General features: G+C 42.3%; 1 protein-coding gene across 3 annotated transcripts in view; it reads right to left on the bottom strand.

Annotated features, from left to right (window-relative positions):
* DLC1 (DLC1 Rho GTPase activating protein) overlaps positions 1–15,058 on the bottom strand; it is a 290,227-nt gene that overhangs the window by 10,764 nt on the left and 264,405 nt on the right. For all 3 annotated transcript variants that reach the window (XM_063135176.1, XM_063135177.1, XM_063135178.1), the window contains 3 exons: positions 7,833–9,256; positions 3,510–3,686; positions 372–531 (listed from right to left, as the gene is read on the bottom strand). In XM_063135176.1, coding sequence (XP_062991246.1) covers positions 372–531; positions 3,510–3,686; positions 7,833–9,256 — 1,761 coding nt within the window. The remainder of the gene's footprint in view (positions 1–371; positions 532–3,509; positions 3,687–7,832; positions 9,257–15,058) is intronic.

Consider the following 15,058-nt stretch of genomic DNA (forward strand, 5'->3'; position numbering starts at 1 on the left):
AACGATGCTCGTGTAAAAAAGCCATGCAGGGAGGCCAGAATAAGCTTCTTCTTGATGATCTAGATTTTCAAGTGTATGTTTATTATTATGTGAAAAACATTCAAACATGTGACCCCCTCCCACGTCCATAGTCTGGAACAGCACCACATATCTCTTTTGCCTGATGTACCGATATGGAAAGAGGTGAGGAGGTTGACTGCTGCTGTAATTATTTTGAGTTTGGTGGTAACAACCCAATTCTGAAAGTATTTGTTTGACTATTGACATGATTCTTCAAAACAATCTTAAACATCTAAAGAGCAACAGCAAAGAAAATAAACTTTTGGGAGTGTGGCAGATGGCAATGTGAAAGTAGAGCGAGGGAATCTAACCTGATCCAGGCAGTGGTTGCGAAGGTATCGCATGGCTTGTTGAATGCTCTGGGGAAGAGGCTGTCCAGTACGTTGGACGTTAACGGTTAGGGGAACTCCAAATACATTTCGGTCTCTGTAATCTGGGACTTTTATCCTTTTCATAAACTTTGGTACAGCCCTGTAGAGGAGCAGAAATAAGTTGATAAAGTTTAACAAAGCTTCAAGTGTCTTTTTAAATGCACATGCCATCTATCTCAAAGACACACCACACATTTCTATTTCCAACTGTGGGCTGTGGAGTAAGAGGCACGCCAGAAAACATCTCACTTGACTCAGAATAGCAATATGGAAAACTTGACTGTACAACATTCCACTACGTTAAGGGCAAAAAATACCAAGGGGAAATGTCGCTAAAATATGTGTAACACTAGTGAGAAGAGCCATAAGTAGATTTGAAAGGTTTTTATTAGAGTTGTGAACCAATTAAAATAATTGTTAGTTGATTAGTTATCTGCTTTTTTAACCTGATAAATGAAATGTAAAAATGAATGCATTTTGTATATTTATATCCTACCTTTCTTCTGGCATGAAATTTATGGTGATGTACATAGGGTTCCTGGGCATTATATCCATGCACTGAGTGACCAACTCTACCCACACCAAGATCAAAGGATTTCACTCACTTAGAAGGAAAGGCCACTTCAGTTCTCATTCTTTTTTACAGAAATGTATCAGAAGAGCCTCAAAAAATAAACAAATATGCCCTTAACTATCCCCATCCATTGATTATCTTGCCTTTAGCTAATCAATCAAATTAGGATCATAGAATCATAGAATAGCAGAGTTGGAAGGGGCCTACAAGGCCATCGAGTCCAACCCCCTGCTCAATGCAGGAAATCCGTTCTAGCCAATATTACAAAACCAGCACAGACAATATTTCTATGAGATGTAATATAATCTCCCTCGTCAATAAATGGATCACTCATTTGATGTTCGGAAAATTACCTTTCAGTGGATCACTGGAATAAAGAGTATTACAACTACTGATCACAACACCTCCATCAGCAACAAGGCCTCATGCAAATGACAGTTCTTATCTTTCCCATCTCTGTTAGAGAACCATCCGATTTACATCAACTAAGTGATGAATCCTTGAAGACGGCTGTGCCAAAATAACTTAAGTTGTTCACGTCAAAAATATTTAATCTGTAGCTAGAGAATCAACTGATTCATGGGATCAATTAAAGGATGGATCCTTTCATTTTATTAGTTAAATCTTAGGTACCAGTATTTGACAGGCCAAAAGATACAAGGCAGAACAAGGGTGGCCGTGTCAAAACCTGTAAGAGTCAAACACAAATCTAGCAGTCAATGACCCTTTATAATCTTTCTTCTTTGGGACTCTTGGGGAAAGATAGACATGTGAACAATGAGCTTTTTGTATGTTAACCACTTGCTTTAGAAAGCCCTCAGACCGCATCCCACCACCCACCAGCCTGTGTCACAGCAGGAAACTGATGTAATACATTGGTGTTTGCCAGCAACAAGTTTGAGTTCGACAAATGACCTTTTCAGGCACGACTTCTGCCCTCTCGCGCCTTCTTTCTCCAAGACTTCACCCACCAACTTTGGTAAAGTCGTTTCCACTGGGTTTTGAGTAGTAGGGGAGAAAAAAAAATCTACCATCGAAAATTCCAGAGCCCTGCTATTTCACTTAATAAAATCACTTGAGAATTTTACGTTGTGATCAGCTAAGAAGCAAGCTAGCGTACAAAGCAAATACTAACATGGCACAGCGGAACTGGGAATGACACAAACCAAGAAAATTCTAAATTAACAGTACAGCTATTTAAATAATGTTTTACGTTTATGGGTGACTAGTCTGCCACACAACCACCCCACCTCATTTGTATTTCCACACAGTTTCAACTTAAAAGTGTTATTGATATAAGCATACGTATAATTTTCGTTTTGTCAAAACACACAGCAGGGAATGTAATGTAAAAACACACACACACACACACATTACGATGCCCACTGAGAATCTGAAGCATGCAAGGATAAACTGGTCAATACTTATTTCTGTCTTTCAGAACAAACAACTTCTGTATTTAGCACAGCTCCCATAATAACAGCTTTGGAACAGGAAGAGCTTTGATGCAAGAATTAAAATACTCTCTGCAACTCCCACGGGAAGGAAAAAGAAGACTAGACCAGATGGTAAAGAATATGGTAGTAGAAGAATGGATACAACCACTACCCCCAACCCCCCAAAACAACGTATCTTGCACTTTTTGAGATTTTCAATGGCAATTGTGTGACAGAGCATATTAACTACATAATGGATGTAAATGCTTCTATATTCCAACATGGCCTTTAAGTTATGCTTAAAGGGTGTTGTCACAGTCTATTAGCTATTCCCAATTAGGCCTGCAGTGATGTGCCAATAGGCATTGACCAGGTTCGGATGACACGCCATGGCTCATTGTGGGTTATTTAATCCGCAATGAGCCATGGTACCCACAGTTGCCATGTTGGATATGCAACCCCCATTGTGCCATGAGAACCTGGTGAGCGCAGGCTATGCAAGGGTTAACCCTTGCATAACTTTAAGGAGACCATGGGTTATGCAAGGTTTTCTTTTTACCCTCGCATAACCCACACTCACCAGATTTGCAAGACACAAGAACCCCTGAGTAGGGGTTGCATATTCAAAATAGCGGCTGCATGTGGCCCACACACATACTGCAGCCTCACCATTGGTTGAATAATACACAGTGGGCTGTCGCATCATGTGAACAGCCCCATTGGGTGGGATCCAGATTTAGGCATGTGCAACTGGGCTGGAGGAAGTGGACTTTCCTGTCCCTCCTCCCCAAAGCAACCTATCCAGTGGAGAGGTCCACTTCCACCAGCCCAGTTGCAAATGTCTAAATCTGGATCCAATCCACTGTCTTTCACTGCTCCTCCACTGTGAATAGCTATCCGTTAAGACATGTCAAAGCCCCAGTTCTGACACGTCCATTCAGAGGCAGTATACAACGTCTTTTAAAAATGCAACTGTTTTTGGCAGGAAGGAAGGTATAATGGTGGCGTTTTACTGTTTGTAAGTTCTGACTAGTCAGGGGCCTGCCATGGACATTCACAGCTCCTTACCAGCTGAAGCCATGCTTATTCGAAGGGGTGTATTTCTCCAAGAGCGCAGTTAGCTTCAAGAGGGAATATTTCTGCAGCAGGTTCATCTGTGCCACAGACTGACAGTCGATCTGTAACAATGCCGAGCTGAAGCTGGGTCGATGAGAGCTCTGAAAGCTGTGCCACCTCATTCTATGCCTTCGGGAGAAGGAGAAAAGCAGAAGGACATTTAGCAGAACAGATAGGCCAAAGCAAGTGGAAAGCTAAACCAACACAACGATTTGGAAAAGTACCGCATGGCTGAATTGCATTTCATGATCTGAGATCTTAGTGACGTTGGGAGTAAAGGTTTTAAGAACGTCTGATGTACTTGTGCAGAGTGCACAGCAGCAGAGTTGACTGAGATGCAGAGTGTTGCAAAGGGTCTGCCTAAGTTCATTGCACTCAGATTGTACTTGCAAGGGTCTCCTTTATGAAACAAACATTCATCTGCACAGTTCCTGCTGGCATTGAGTAGGGTGGTAATTTTTGAATCATCAAAAAAGAGGATATGCATTATCAAAAGAGAGCAAAGGAGGATAGCAATTTGCATAAAATGCACATGCTAATTGATATGTATAGATGCAAATTTAATAATTTAACAGAAAGTACATCTCACCATAGCCTGGAAGACTCTGACCTCTGTGCCTACCTGTTCAATCTGATGTCCAAGTGCTAACTGTAGACGGACAACAGTTCTTACGGTTCTTTATGATTAAACTGGAAAGGGACAGGACTGGTCTTCAGATAGAGAACTATCCTCTGTAAACTATCCTCCCTAAATGAGCATAGCTAAGCCAAGCTACTGAGAACCAAAATTTGATTGCTTAGCATCAATACAAGGTTCTAGCCAAAGGTCCTAAGAGCCTACAGCAAAAGCTTCCCAAACTCTTTCATAGCAAATCAGCACAAATCAAAAGGGAAAAAATAGTTTTGGTCACCCCAGTTTAGCATTGCACACTGGAAAGGATCAGTACCATTTGGGTCTGTGGCCTGAGTTGAGTTTCCCATTAGGCTGAGCTTTTATATTGTATTTTATATTATGGTTTTATACTGTTGTTTTATACTTTGAATGTTTTTAATTTTTGTGAACCACCCAGAGAGCTCCGGCTATTGGGCGGTATAGAAATGTAATAAGTACATAAATAATAAATAGACATTCCATGAAGAAAAACCCTATGAATATGTATATATGTAGGAAATTACCACTCAGTTCTTAATCAACAGATGTTCTCCAACTGGGATGGCATAAGCTAGCAGTATCTCCCATTCCACTGACAAATATTAAGAAACTGGCTTTTCTAATAATTGCCCACGATGCTATAAAGTGCCCATTGTCACTTTTGGAATGAAACATGCTTTCTATCTGGCTTTTGAGTCATAACACTCAGGCATAAAAACCTGGTAATTTATCAGAGACACAAAAGGCTTGGCCATCTTAGAAAGATCAAGGTGGCATAGTTGCGATTCAAGGACATGTCGTATCTTCCTTTATTACCCCAGCCAGGTGAGTAAAACCTAATGGGGTTAGAAGGCCAAATTCCTACCTAGAAGATGCCCAGTAGCCACATCAATAACTTTTCACAAAATGTGTCAATCCCACTTCAGTTTGATGAGCATCAATATTGAAAATCTTCCCAATGCCTATAACCTAAGGTACAGTATATTTTCATTCCTTAGAGTAGGAAAGCACTGCAAGAACAGGCAAGAGAAGAGGGCTTTGAAAGAGTGCCCAATGTCCACGTCCTACTCTTTTGCCTGCCTCATCCCTTGACTTGACTCAAGCAAGGTGATCCATATGACAGGCTTAAGTATGCCAGCTCAGCATTTGTAGCTTCTTGGCCTTGAAGCTGAATTAACTGTGCAAAGTGCAGCAAGGTTACTGTGAGTCATACTGAAAACTCCAAAGGGTGTTATGCTTAACAACCCCAGGGACAAGCTAATGGAAGATCGCTACCATATTGATAACATGCAATGCCTAAAACACTTTTTTAAAAAACACCACACAATTCAGAGCTTGAATACAGAGACAATTTTGCTAAGGAAGAGGGCTACAGTAACCATCTCAGAGGCTTAGATCATTTAAAATGATCATTAATCATTTTAAAATTAAATTCTACTTCCTTTGTGCACTGAATATATATATATTGTGCTGGTATTAACATTTAAAGCCCTAAATGGCTTGGGGCCAGGTTATCTGAAGGAACGCCACCTCCCATATGTACCTAAGGTCATCTTCAGGGGTCCTTCTCCGTGAGCCCCTGCCAAAGGAAGTGAGGCAGGTGTCTACCAGGAGGAGGGCCTTCTCTGCTGTGGCACCCCGGCTGTGGAACGAGCTCCCTAAGGAGGTTCGCTTGGCACCTACATTATATGCTTTTAGACGCCAGGTGAAGACCTTTTTATTATTATTATTATTTTTATTTTCCCAGCATTTTAACAGTCTATAAATAAATTTTAACTTGGTGTTTTAAATTTGTAATTTTGCATTGCTGCTGTTTTTATCTGGTTGAGCTTTTATATTATGGTTTTATACTGTTGTTTTATACTTTGAATGTTTTTAATTTTTGTGAACCACCCAGAGAGCTCCGGCTATTGGGCGGTATAGAAATGTAATAAATAAATAAATAAAGTTTAATTTTAAAATGATTAATCAAATATTCAGTGAATTTATCCTATCAGCATCCTGTATCATAATGTAGATTCTGCACACATCTCTGGAGAACCATGTGTTAATGCTGAGCATGCCTGAATCAATATTTGGGTTAATGCAGAAAGGGAACAATGGTCGGATTTGGACAAATAGGGGGTAACGGAAGCCACTGGGGCTCCTGCTCCCACTCCTGCATGTGCTGCATGTGCAGCCACAATTTGCATAATTGCCGACAATGCAATGCAGTTACCATTGTTGTCTGAACCTGGCATACTGTGCCACGGAGGGTGGCTTCTTACCCGCGCCACAACCCATGGCTTACCTGCGCCACAACCCAAGGGCTGTGGCGCAGGTAAGAAGCCACTCCCACTGCGTGCTATGCTGGGTTTGGATGACATGGCAACCCGTGCTGCTTCACGGGTAATTATGCAAATTGCAGCCACGTGCACAGCACTCATGAGCACAGAGGGAGAAGCTGCAGCGGCTTTCTTTATCCCTGTGATCCTCTGAACACCTTCAATGACTGTTAGGACTCGTTTTCGGGATTTGTCAGGGCATTTCAAAAGTATCCGGTTGGGCACATTATGATGGGCCCTAAGCCAATCCAGAAGCATATTGTTCCAAGACACAAATTTATCTACATTTTGTCCACCCATGACTATGTATGCACCGTAAACATAAATTCATCTACTTAGGGTTTAAAAGTAAACTACATCTGGAATTCAGAATGACATGAACATCAACATGACTGGGGGACAGACTCCACTTTACTCTAAAGACTTAGATAGGTTTGGCCCCGTGCAACAATTTTTAAGGATGCGGTTAAAAGGTTTTTATTCTGCAACGCATTTTGAACTGTTAAATGAGTTTGGCCCCTGCTGCTGTTTTTACAGTCTGGTGGCATCTTTTCTATTGTGTTTTCATTAACCATTTTACATTGGCAGTGTTTTGTAATTTTAAACTGTAGGCTACCATGAGGGATTTATATAAAAATAAGCATAAATACGCTAAACAGCTCTTCCTGACAAATTCTTGATTGTAAACCAGAAGTGGGCCTTCACCATGGCGGTGCTCACCTTAAGGAAAGCACACAGTTGGTGCCTCTCCGTGCTGGTTGGGAGGCACCAACTATGTGTGTTTTAGGTTGCTGTTAAAGACACACCTCTTTATCTAAGCCTTCCCTGAAAGATTATGATGCCTAGGCCATTTCTACACCTGCCTTTTTTCCACGGATCGTCCCGGGGTCATCCCTGTGCATGCAAATGACACACAGGGGATCCCGGGAGCAGACCCCTCCATTTTCCTGGGATAACTCTTAGGTGTAGAAAGGGCCCTAGTTAGTTTGTTTATGAATTGCACTTTTAGCTTTGGTGATAAATATTTTAACTAATGAGTTTTTGTATTTATTATGAACTATTTTAAGGCACAATTTTACACATGTTTATTTAGAAAAATTAGTCCCGTGACTTGCAGCACTCCCCATGCTGGAAGTTGTAGTCTAAACCTGCATAGGATTGCAACCTTAATCTCTGATTTCATAAACCTCTTAGCAATATCTTTAGATATGGTAAGCAGTAGATACACTATGATGGTGGTGATGATGATGATGATAAAACACCAGACTTCCCACTTACATTAGGCCAGCGTTCACTGACCTGTTAGAGCGTGTCAGCGATGCACCCACTCCAGAGTCCCTCCTTTCCTGGATCCCCGTATCTTCTGTATCGTTCAATGAATTTCCTGTGCTGTCAAGATCACTGGGTATTGTCCGGTCATTGTCCACATCGAGGAGGATCTGCTTGGGAGATGAAGGGCATGGAGAAACTGAATCGAGAGCTGAATCCGAGTCTCCTTCATCTGAGAGTTTCTCTGACCACTGGTTCACAATTTTCTGCATGCCTTTGACATGGTACAGGATATCATCCAATTCAGGGAAGAGGTCTTCATTCTCAAGGTCAGCCAAGTCGCCTGTGCTGGAGTACAGGATAGAGCCCGGCACGTTGTCATAAATGCTCAGACGGCTACACATGGAGCTGGAGGAATTGCGCCTCTTCCCAATGCTCAGCTCTTTGGAGCTGTCAGAGCTGTTCTCCCTCCTGAGGGACAGGTGGCCGTGCCCATGGAAGCTCCCCGTTCTCCAATTCACTGAGGTGCTATTCTCGGACGGAGCAAAGTTACCGTTGGAGAGTGCCTTGGGGAAAGTTCCAGGCTTGTGGTCTTCAGGAATGAAGAACACTGTGTCTTCTGCAAAGCTGTCCCGGTTTTTAAAGTTCTGCTCCATGACGTCGTTGAACGTTGATTGGTTGAAAGGATCGAAACCTTCTAGATACATCCCCACTCTTTTGTTGTAGGCGCTGAGGCTGCGTGTCCGTGTGATGGGGCTTGGGGTGCTGACAGCACTGCTTGTCTCTGATTGGCTGCTGCTGCTGCTGGTCTGGGTGGAATTGGAGACGCTTCGTTTGCGTACCATTGGGACATTTATGTGATTTCCATTAAGGGTAGAGATCTCCACACAGTTCAGCTGCTTTAATTTTTCCTCATCCACTCCTTCTTGCAAGACAGGGCCACTGATGATAAGGCCAAGCTTGGAAGAGGCTTTGTTTTTACTGTGATGGGAGCTTTTGAGTTTTAGGCTCTCCATCCTCTTTAACAGGCTCCTTGTTTTGGACTTGGCGCTCTTCTCGTTGGCTTTGACACCGAAACTGAAGCTCGACAGCTCTTTAGGTGAGGGCAAGCTGCCGAAGGAGTCTTCGTTTGCTACAAGGTTGCCTGATGAGCCCACACTAATGACAGAATTGGTCCTAGTAGTGGCCGCTTCACTCGGGGAGGCAGCTGGGTGACTGCTATTGCTGCCAATGCTGTGGACAGAAACTACCTCCTGGTGCTCGCTCTGGTCTGTCAGCATGCTTTCATGACTAGCTGCACTGCTCAGATGAGCCACGTCCAGGGACGAGGAATTCCCATCCTGCTTCAGAGGGAAAACATTGAACTCCTCAAGCCTGGACCACCTCTTGCTGTCCCTCTGGAAAGTCCACTTGCCACTTATAGCACAAGGTTCATCTTCATCGGAATCTTCACTCTGCAGTAAAACAGCCATAATGAGGAGGAAACACAAGGATAAGATAGTTAATTAAAACCAACCAACCAACCAACCAACCAACCAACCAAATAACATCAATGTCCTACTGAACTGAACACTTCATGTTCTTTTTCACAAGTAGTTGAATGCTTTTTGCAAGTAGCTGAACATTTTTCACATGCTACCGGTATTGTTAGTAGTGGCAGTCCAAGACATCTGGAGGGTACCAGATTAAGAAAGGCTGGAGAAGAGTATCAGACTTGGGCTGAGAGATCTGGGTTCAAATCTCTGCTCTGAGGCTGACTACATTTTACATGCCATAGGGAGTTGGTAGAGCACCTTCTTTACATGCAGAACTGGTCCAATTCCTGGCAACTACGGGTAGGGCGGAGAAACACTGTTATCAGGAAACCCTGGGGAGACACCACCAGCCAGTGTGTAGATAACACTAAGCCATTGGTTTGGCTCGGTAAAAGGCAGCTCCCATGAAGTGGATTTTATCTCACTGGAGTTCAAAAAAGGGGGGAAAGACTGTTACTTGGAGTAGGGGGAGTGGGAAAAAGTGGGTGTTCCCTTCCCTTCTCCTAAGAACATAAGAAGAGCCATGCTGGATGAGACCAAGGGTCCATCTAGTCCAGCACGCTGTTCCCACAGTGGCCAACCAGCTGTTGACAGGGACCCACAAGCAGGATATGGAGCAAGAGCACCCTCCCGCCCATGTTCCCCAGTAACTGGTATATATAAGGTTACTGCCTCTGATACTGGAGGTATCACATACTGTAGCCTTCTCCTCCAGGTCAAAATCCTAGTCAAAATCCTTCCCAAGCCTGCATTTTTAAAATGGTGCTGGCATTCCATTATATGTGTCCATGCATAAAACGCACAATCAGCTTCATCCAGAGGCCTTTTTGGTAGCAGTCTCCCAACTGTGGATCATCTTTGCCAGACAGGCTGGGCTAGTGCCAACCAGGGCTCGCCACAATAATTCATGGTGTAGTTATCTGACGGCTATATTGCCCTATGTGGAGACTGCCCTTGAAAAGTGTTCAGAAACTGCAACTAATGAAAAATGGTGCTGCCAGGGTGTTGCCTGGAGTGAGGCAATCAGAAGATACTATGCCTATTTGGTTGCCAGTCTGGGTTTATCCTTTAAAGCGTTAAATGGCTTGGGACTAGGTACCAGACGGACCACCTTCTTCCATATGTCCCTCCCTGCATGCTCCACTCATGATCTGAGGCCCTGCTCCAGATTCTTTGGCTGTCTGAGACCTAGTGGGAGGCAAAATGGAGTAGGACCTTTTCGGTGGTGGTATCAACCCTGGGGAATGACCTTGCTGGTTGAGATTTGCCAAGCCATGACACTTTGACCCTGTTCAGATGACACACTAAGCCATGGTGGTTAAACATTTTGAACTAAACATTATGGCTTATCGTGTTGTGTGAACCACGACTTAGCATCTTTTGTGAACCATTTCTAACCATGGTGGCTACATAACCACGGTTTAAACACGCTCACTAACCATTTGCTGCAAAATGGTTAGCGGCTATTTTATTTTTTTATTTATTACATTTTTATACCACCCAATAGCCGAAGCTCTCTGGCTTATCCCTCTATGGTTTTAGGCATTTGGCCTGGTTGTTTAGGAAGACCTTCAAGCTGATAAACATATTTCCTTGTTACAAATAAATTATGGCTGTATAGCTTTCTTTGCAGCTTCACTTTTTTGTGTGAGAATATTTTTGGCTTTCATTATGTTGATATTTTCTGATATTTATTTAACACTATTTATTTCTCTTTATTATATTGTATATTTTATTGTTGTAAGCCAATAATTGTTTATTATTGAACACAATGGGACTTACTTCCAAGTTAGCATGCATTGACAAAGACTCAATAAACCAAACCCTTCTGGTATCCAAACTTTTGTCCTCAGTTTTGCCAGCTGGAAGCTAGAAGTTCTAAAGCAGGGGTGAGCAACTTGTAGGCCCAAACAGCTTGAGGGCTACAACTCCCATGATCCCTCATCATTGGCTATAGTGGCTAGGGCTGATGGGTTTGTAAGCCAAAACATCTGGTGTCTGTGTGTCAAGTTGTTCATCTCTGTTCTAAAGGATGATCACAATTTATTATTTTCCATGGTGATACTAAAAACAGCCATGAATCTCAGAAGACAAAAAAGCAATTGAAGATAGAGCAGGATGTTCTATAGTAAGTATTTTTTCACTCAGTAAAATAAAAAGTGCATGTTTGAATTATAAAGAAAACTGCTTTACAAAATGGAAGAAACTTGGGTGTCTAAAGTAATGCACCCTGTTATTCACTGCTACTAGTCCAAGCATCTGCAGATTTTCAATTAGTCGTACTGGATCATGTTTAGATCAGTGGAAAATTGTGGCATGTATAAAGTGTTCTACCAGAGTGAGTGAAGGGACTCTCCAATGTTGTTCTCTGTCAATAGCTTTTCTCTGTTTATTTTCCTTGCTGCAATTAAGAGGCATCCTAAATTGTAGCAGCTTAACTCCTTACTCATCTTATAGGTCCTCCAAGTGTGACTAATGAGACCTTGAGAGAGACTACTGCAGGTTCATGCCTCTAGGCCTTACCCTATCTTGCTTTCTTCCCACAGCTCAGCAATGAATAGTAAGAGTACCTTGAGAAGAGACTTCTTTTGGGCTTTGCTTGAGACATTTTAAAATATTTGACTTCATGGATATTGAGAAGAAGTCAACTGATGGTGCTCATAAGTCAATTGTCAACATTGCAATTACAGGTTGGCCCTTCGCTGATTGCTTTATTTACAGGCAGTGCTCAAGAGAGATTTCCAACATGCTTTGGAAAGTTAAGACACCAACATTGTAGAAGTAACAATCTTCCTTTCCATTTACGTGGGGGAAAGCATCACATTATGCCAGAAGGATGCAAGATAGAAGTACAGAGAAGAATTTAGTTATGTGATTGTTATATTGTCTATTTAATTTAATCTGACGGCATTTCTTTTAAAAACAAAACAAAACTATAGTCTATCAGAGTCAATTTTTAAGAGGGGGGATTATTTGAATGGACTGATGAGGAGCATAGTTTACAGAGGAGATTAGCCCTGGACCCATTTAATTGCTTTGATAACGTTCAACTCAATCCCTTCCCCCCAATTAAGCTAAGTTTAATTCGCTGAAGTTTTATGCTAAATGTTTCTTAAATGACTGAATGTTTCGTAAATGTGCGGGAATTCAACATTTCTACATATTTACATTTTCTAAAGAGCTGAATACTTGTTCTATTGAGCAAAGGAAGGCTCTCTGTTCAAAACTTTGTTTGGCTTAGAGCCGGAAAGTGAATACATTGTGTATCTCACCCAATCTGTCTGTCTCCCCACCCCCCTCCCCCGGGGCATTCCTGATTTACAGCTACAAGCCGGGATGGATCATAGGTAAAACAAGATGACCTATTTACTAAAGAGAAAACTTGAGTTATTGGTAAAATAGACAAAAATATAGTGAGATGAAACATTCTCTTCAAAGAATTTTACATGTTTCCCTTGTTTGTATATCAGGATAAATGGGCACTAAGCAAACAAAAAACCAAAATGTTTATTCTAAAATCAAGGACATTTAAAACATGCAGGAACCCACACGATACTGTTCCTTTTCTCAGCTGTTGGCACTGTGACTGACTGTGGTTTCAAGGAAGCCAGTCTTCTGCAGCCAGCTGAATATACAGTCTGTGTGTTTAGCTGGTGGCAGGACAAGGTCATCAAATCCAACGGTGGATATTGTACAGGAGAGTCACAAAGGATGTACAGTACCATGTGAGTAACATTCCTTTGCAGCTTCCTATTTCAGGGTGGGTCATTGTGTATTATCAGCTGAAGGTGGAAGCAACTGCAATTTCAGTTATCCGCACAGCATCACTATGTCTGAAGCTACGACAGCCAGTTACTACGAAATGCATGAGAACCTGTGCCTGACAGTGTGTACTGCCAATTTAGAATGAGGTATTTTTCCATCAACAGCAGACCAGAAAAACAGTAATTGATCTAGTAATATGGCTTGCAAGTTGGTGCCAGCCAATTGCGATTCTAGTGGGTGGGTCTTAAATATTTTTAAACCTGACAAGTTTGACACCTGAGCATACTTATTAAACCACAAGAATATTGAATTTAATGGACTCAAATCCTGAAATTACAAATTTAAACATTATTAAATGTCTAAAATCAGGAATGCCTTCCATTCAAGACTTGTGCTCATATCTTTCCAAACGACCATGTCTTCGATTTACCTCCAAATTGTGTGGCAAACCTATTTCTAATACAGTTAACGCCACATTGATCACAATAAATTAATATAAATGATCAATATAAATGGCCAAGCCCACAGTCCATGTGGTCTCTTGATTCAATGTGTAGATAGTAAATGCAAACCACTGTAGGATATTTGGTGTAATCTAGCTCCATTAAAATAAAACAAATCAAAGCACTGCCACAGACTTCAACAAAATCAAAGTGTGTCAAAGCATATCTTTGGAACCTGATCATTGATTGCTGAATGACCTAAAGTAGGAGGGGGGGGGGGGAAATCCAGCTCTATTAAGAAGCCCTGAAGCATTCGCTTTTTATGGATGTTCAACAGATCTTACTTCCAAGTAAGTTTGCATGGGACTGCAGCCTGTTATCAACAGATACAATTCAATGGAGATGAAGAGTAGTTTGCAAGATCTCATTTAAATGGGGTTGCTCAGGCACATTACTCGTGGGCTGTTTTATGCTTATGCAACGGTTGCTGAACCTTTGCACAAACCACCCTTGTTGGGTTTGCATGACATGACAAGCCATGGGAACCGCCCGAAGCAGCTCGAATATTCAAAAGTGGCACATATTCAGGTGGCACATGCCACAACCCACCATGGCACATGAACGATCTTAATACTATTAAAGAGATTTAACAATAAAGCAATTCAGGCTTTTTGAAAGTAAGTAAAATAAACATGTGAGGAAGAGGAGCACACTAGCCCCCCCCACTCCACCTGCCCCCTCCATTATCATTTCTGTTGCTATTTACATATGGGGGAAAAACTTTCTTAAGAGGAGAGCTTCCTGTATCCATGGAAGCTCTTCATGTGATTGTAAACACAGATTTGTCAGCATTTGAGATCACATGGGGAGCCTCCACAAGCTCTCCCCTTCCAAAAGTTGCCTTCCACTTCTGGGGGGCGGGGCAATGGAAATGCAGATTGAAGGGGTGTGGCTAGCACAATCCCCCTTCCTCATATGTTGATGTTCCTCCCTTGCAGAATGGGGCTGATGTCACAGGTAGGCATGGTTGGGCCCCTGCCAAGGGCTCACATCCCACTGAGAAGATGCCCCTGGAGTTGGTTTTCTTCACCATTGTGATCTGTTTGCTCACCTGTCTCTCACTCTGGCCCAGGGAAAGTGGCAGTGCAGGTGGTGAGAAAAAGGGGCAATAGGTCCCACATTGACTCTGGGCCTGTCAAGCAAGCAAGTGCTAGCAATGATGAGGATGAGGATGAGGAGCAAAAGGAGCTGTTGATAATGGTACTGAGACGGTAGGCTCACTGAGGAGGGGGGTGGCTCTTTGAGGCTGTCTTGTCCAAGGGCTCTCAGAAAGCTGGAGCCAGCACTGTTTCAGAATGCCAGAATAGGGCTTATGTAACCCTATACATCTTTACTTGGAAGGCAGTCTCACGGTGTTCAATGGGGTTTATTCTCTTGTGTTTAGGATTTTAGCCTAAGACTGAAATCCTATGCATACTTGGCAAGTCCCAATGAGATCAATGAGGCCTACTTC

This window comes from Elgaria multicarinata, chromosome 10 (assembly GCF_023053635.1).
Source record: "Elgaria multicarinata webbii isolate HBS135686 ecotype San Diego chromosome 10, rElgMul1.1.pri, whole genome shotgun sequence".
Taxonomy (NCBI): Eukaryota; Metazoa; Chordata; class Lepidosauria; order Squamata; family Anguidae; genus Elgaria; species Elgaria multicarinata.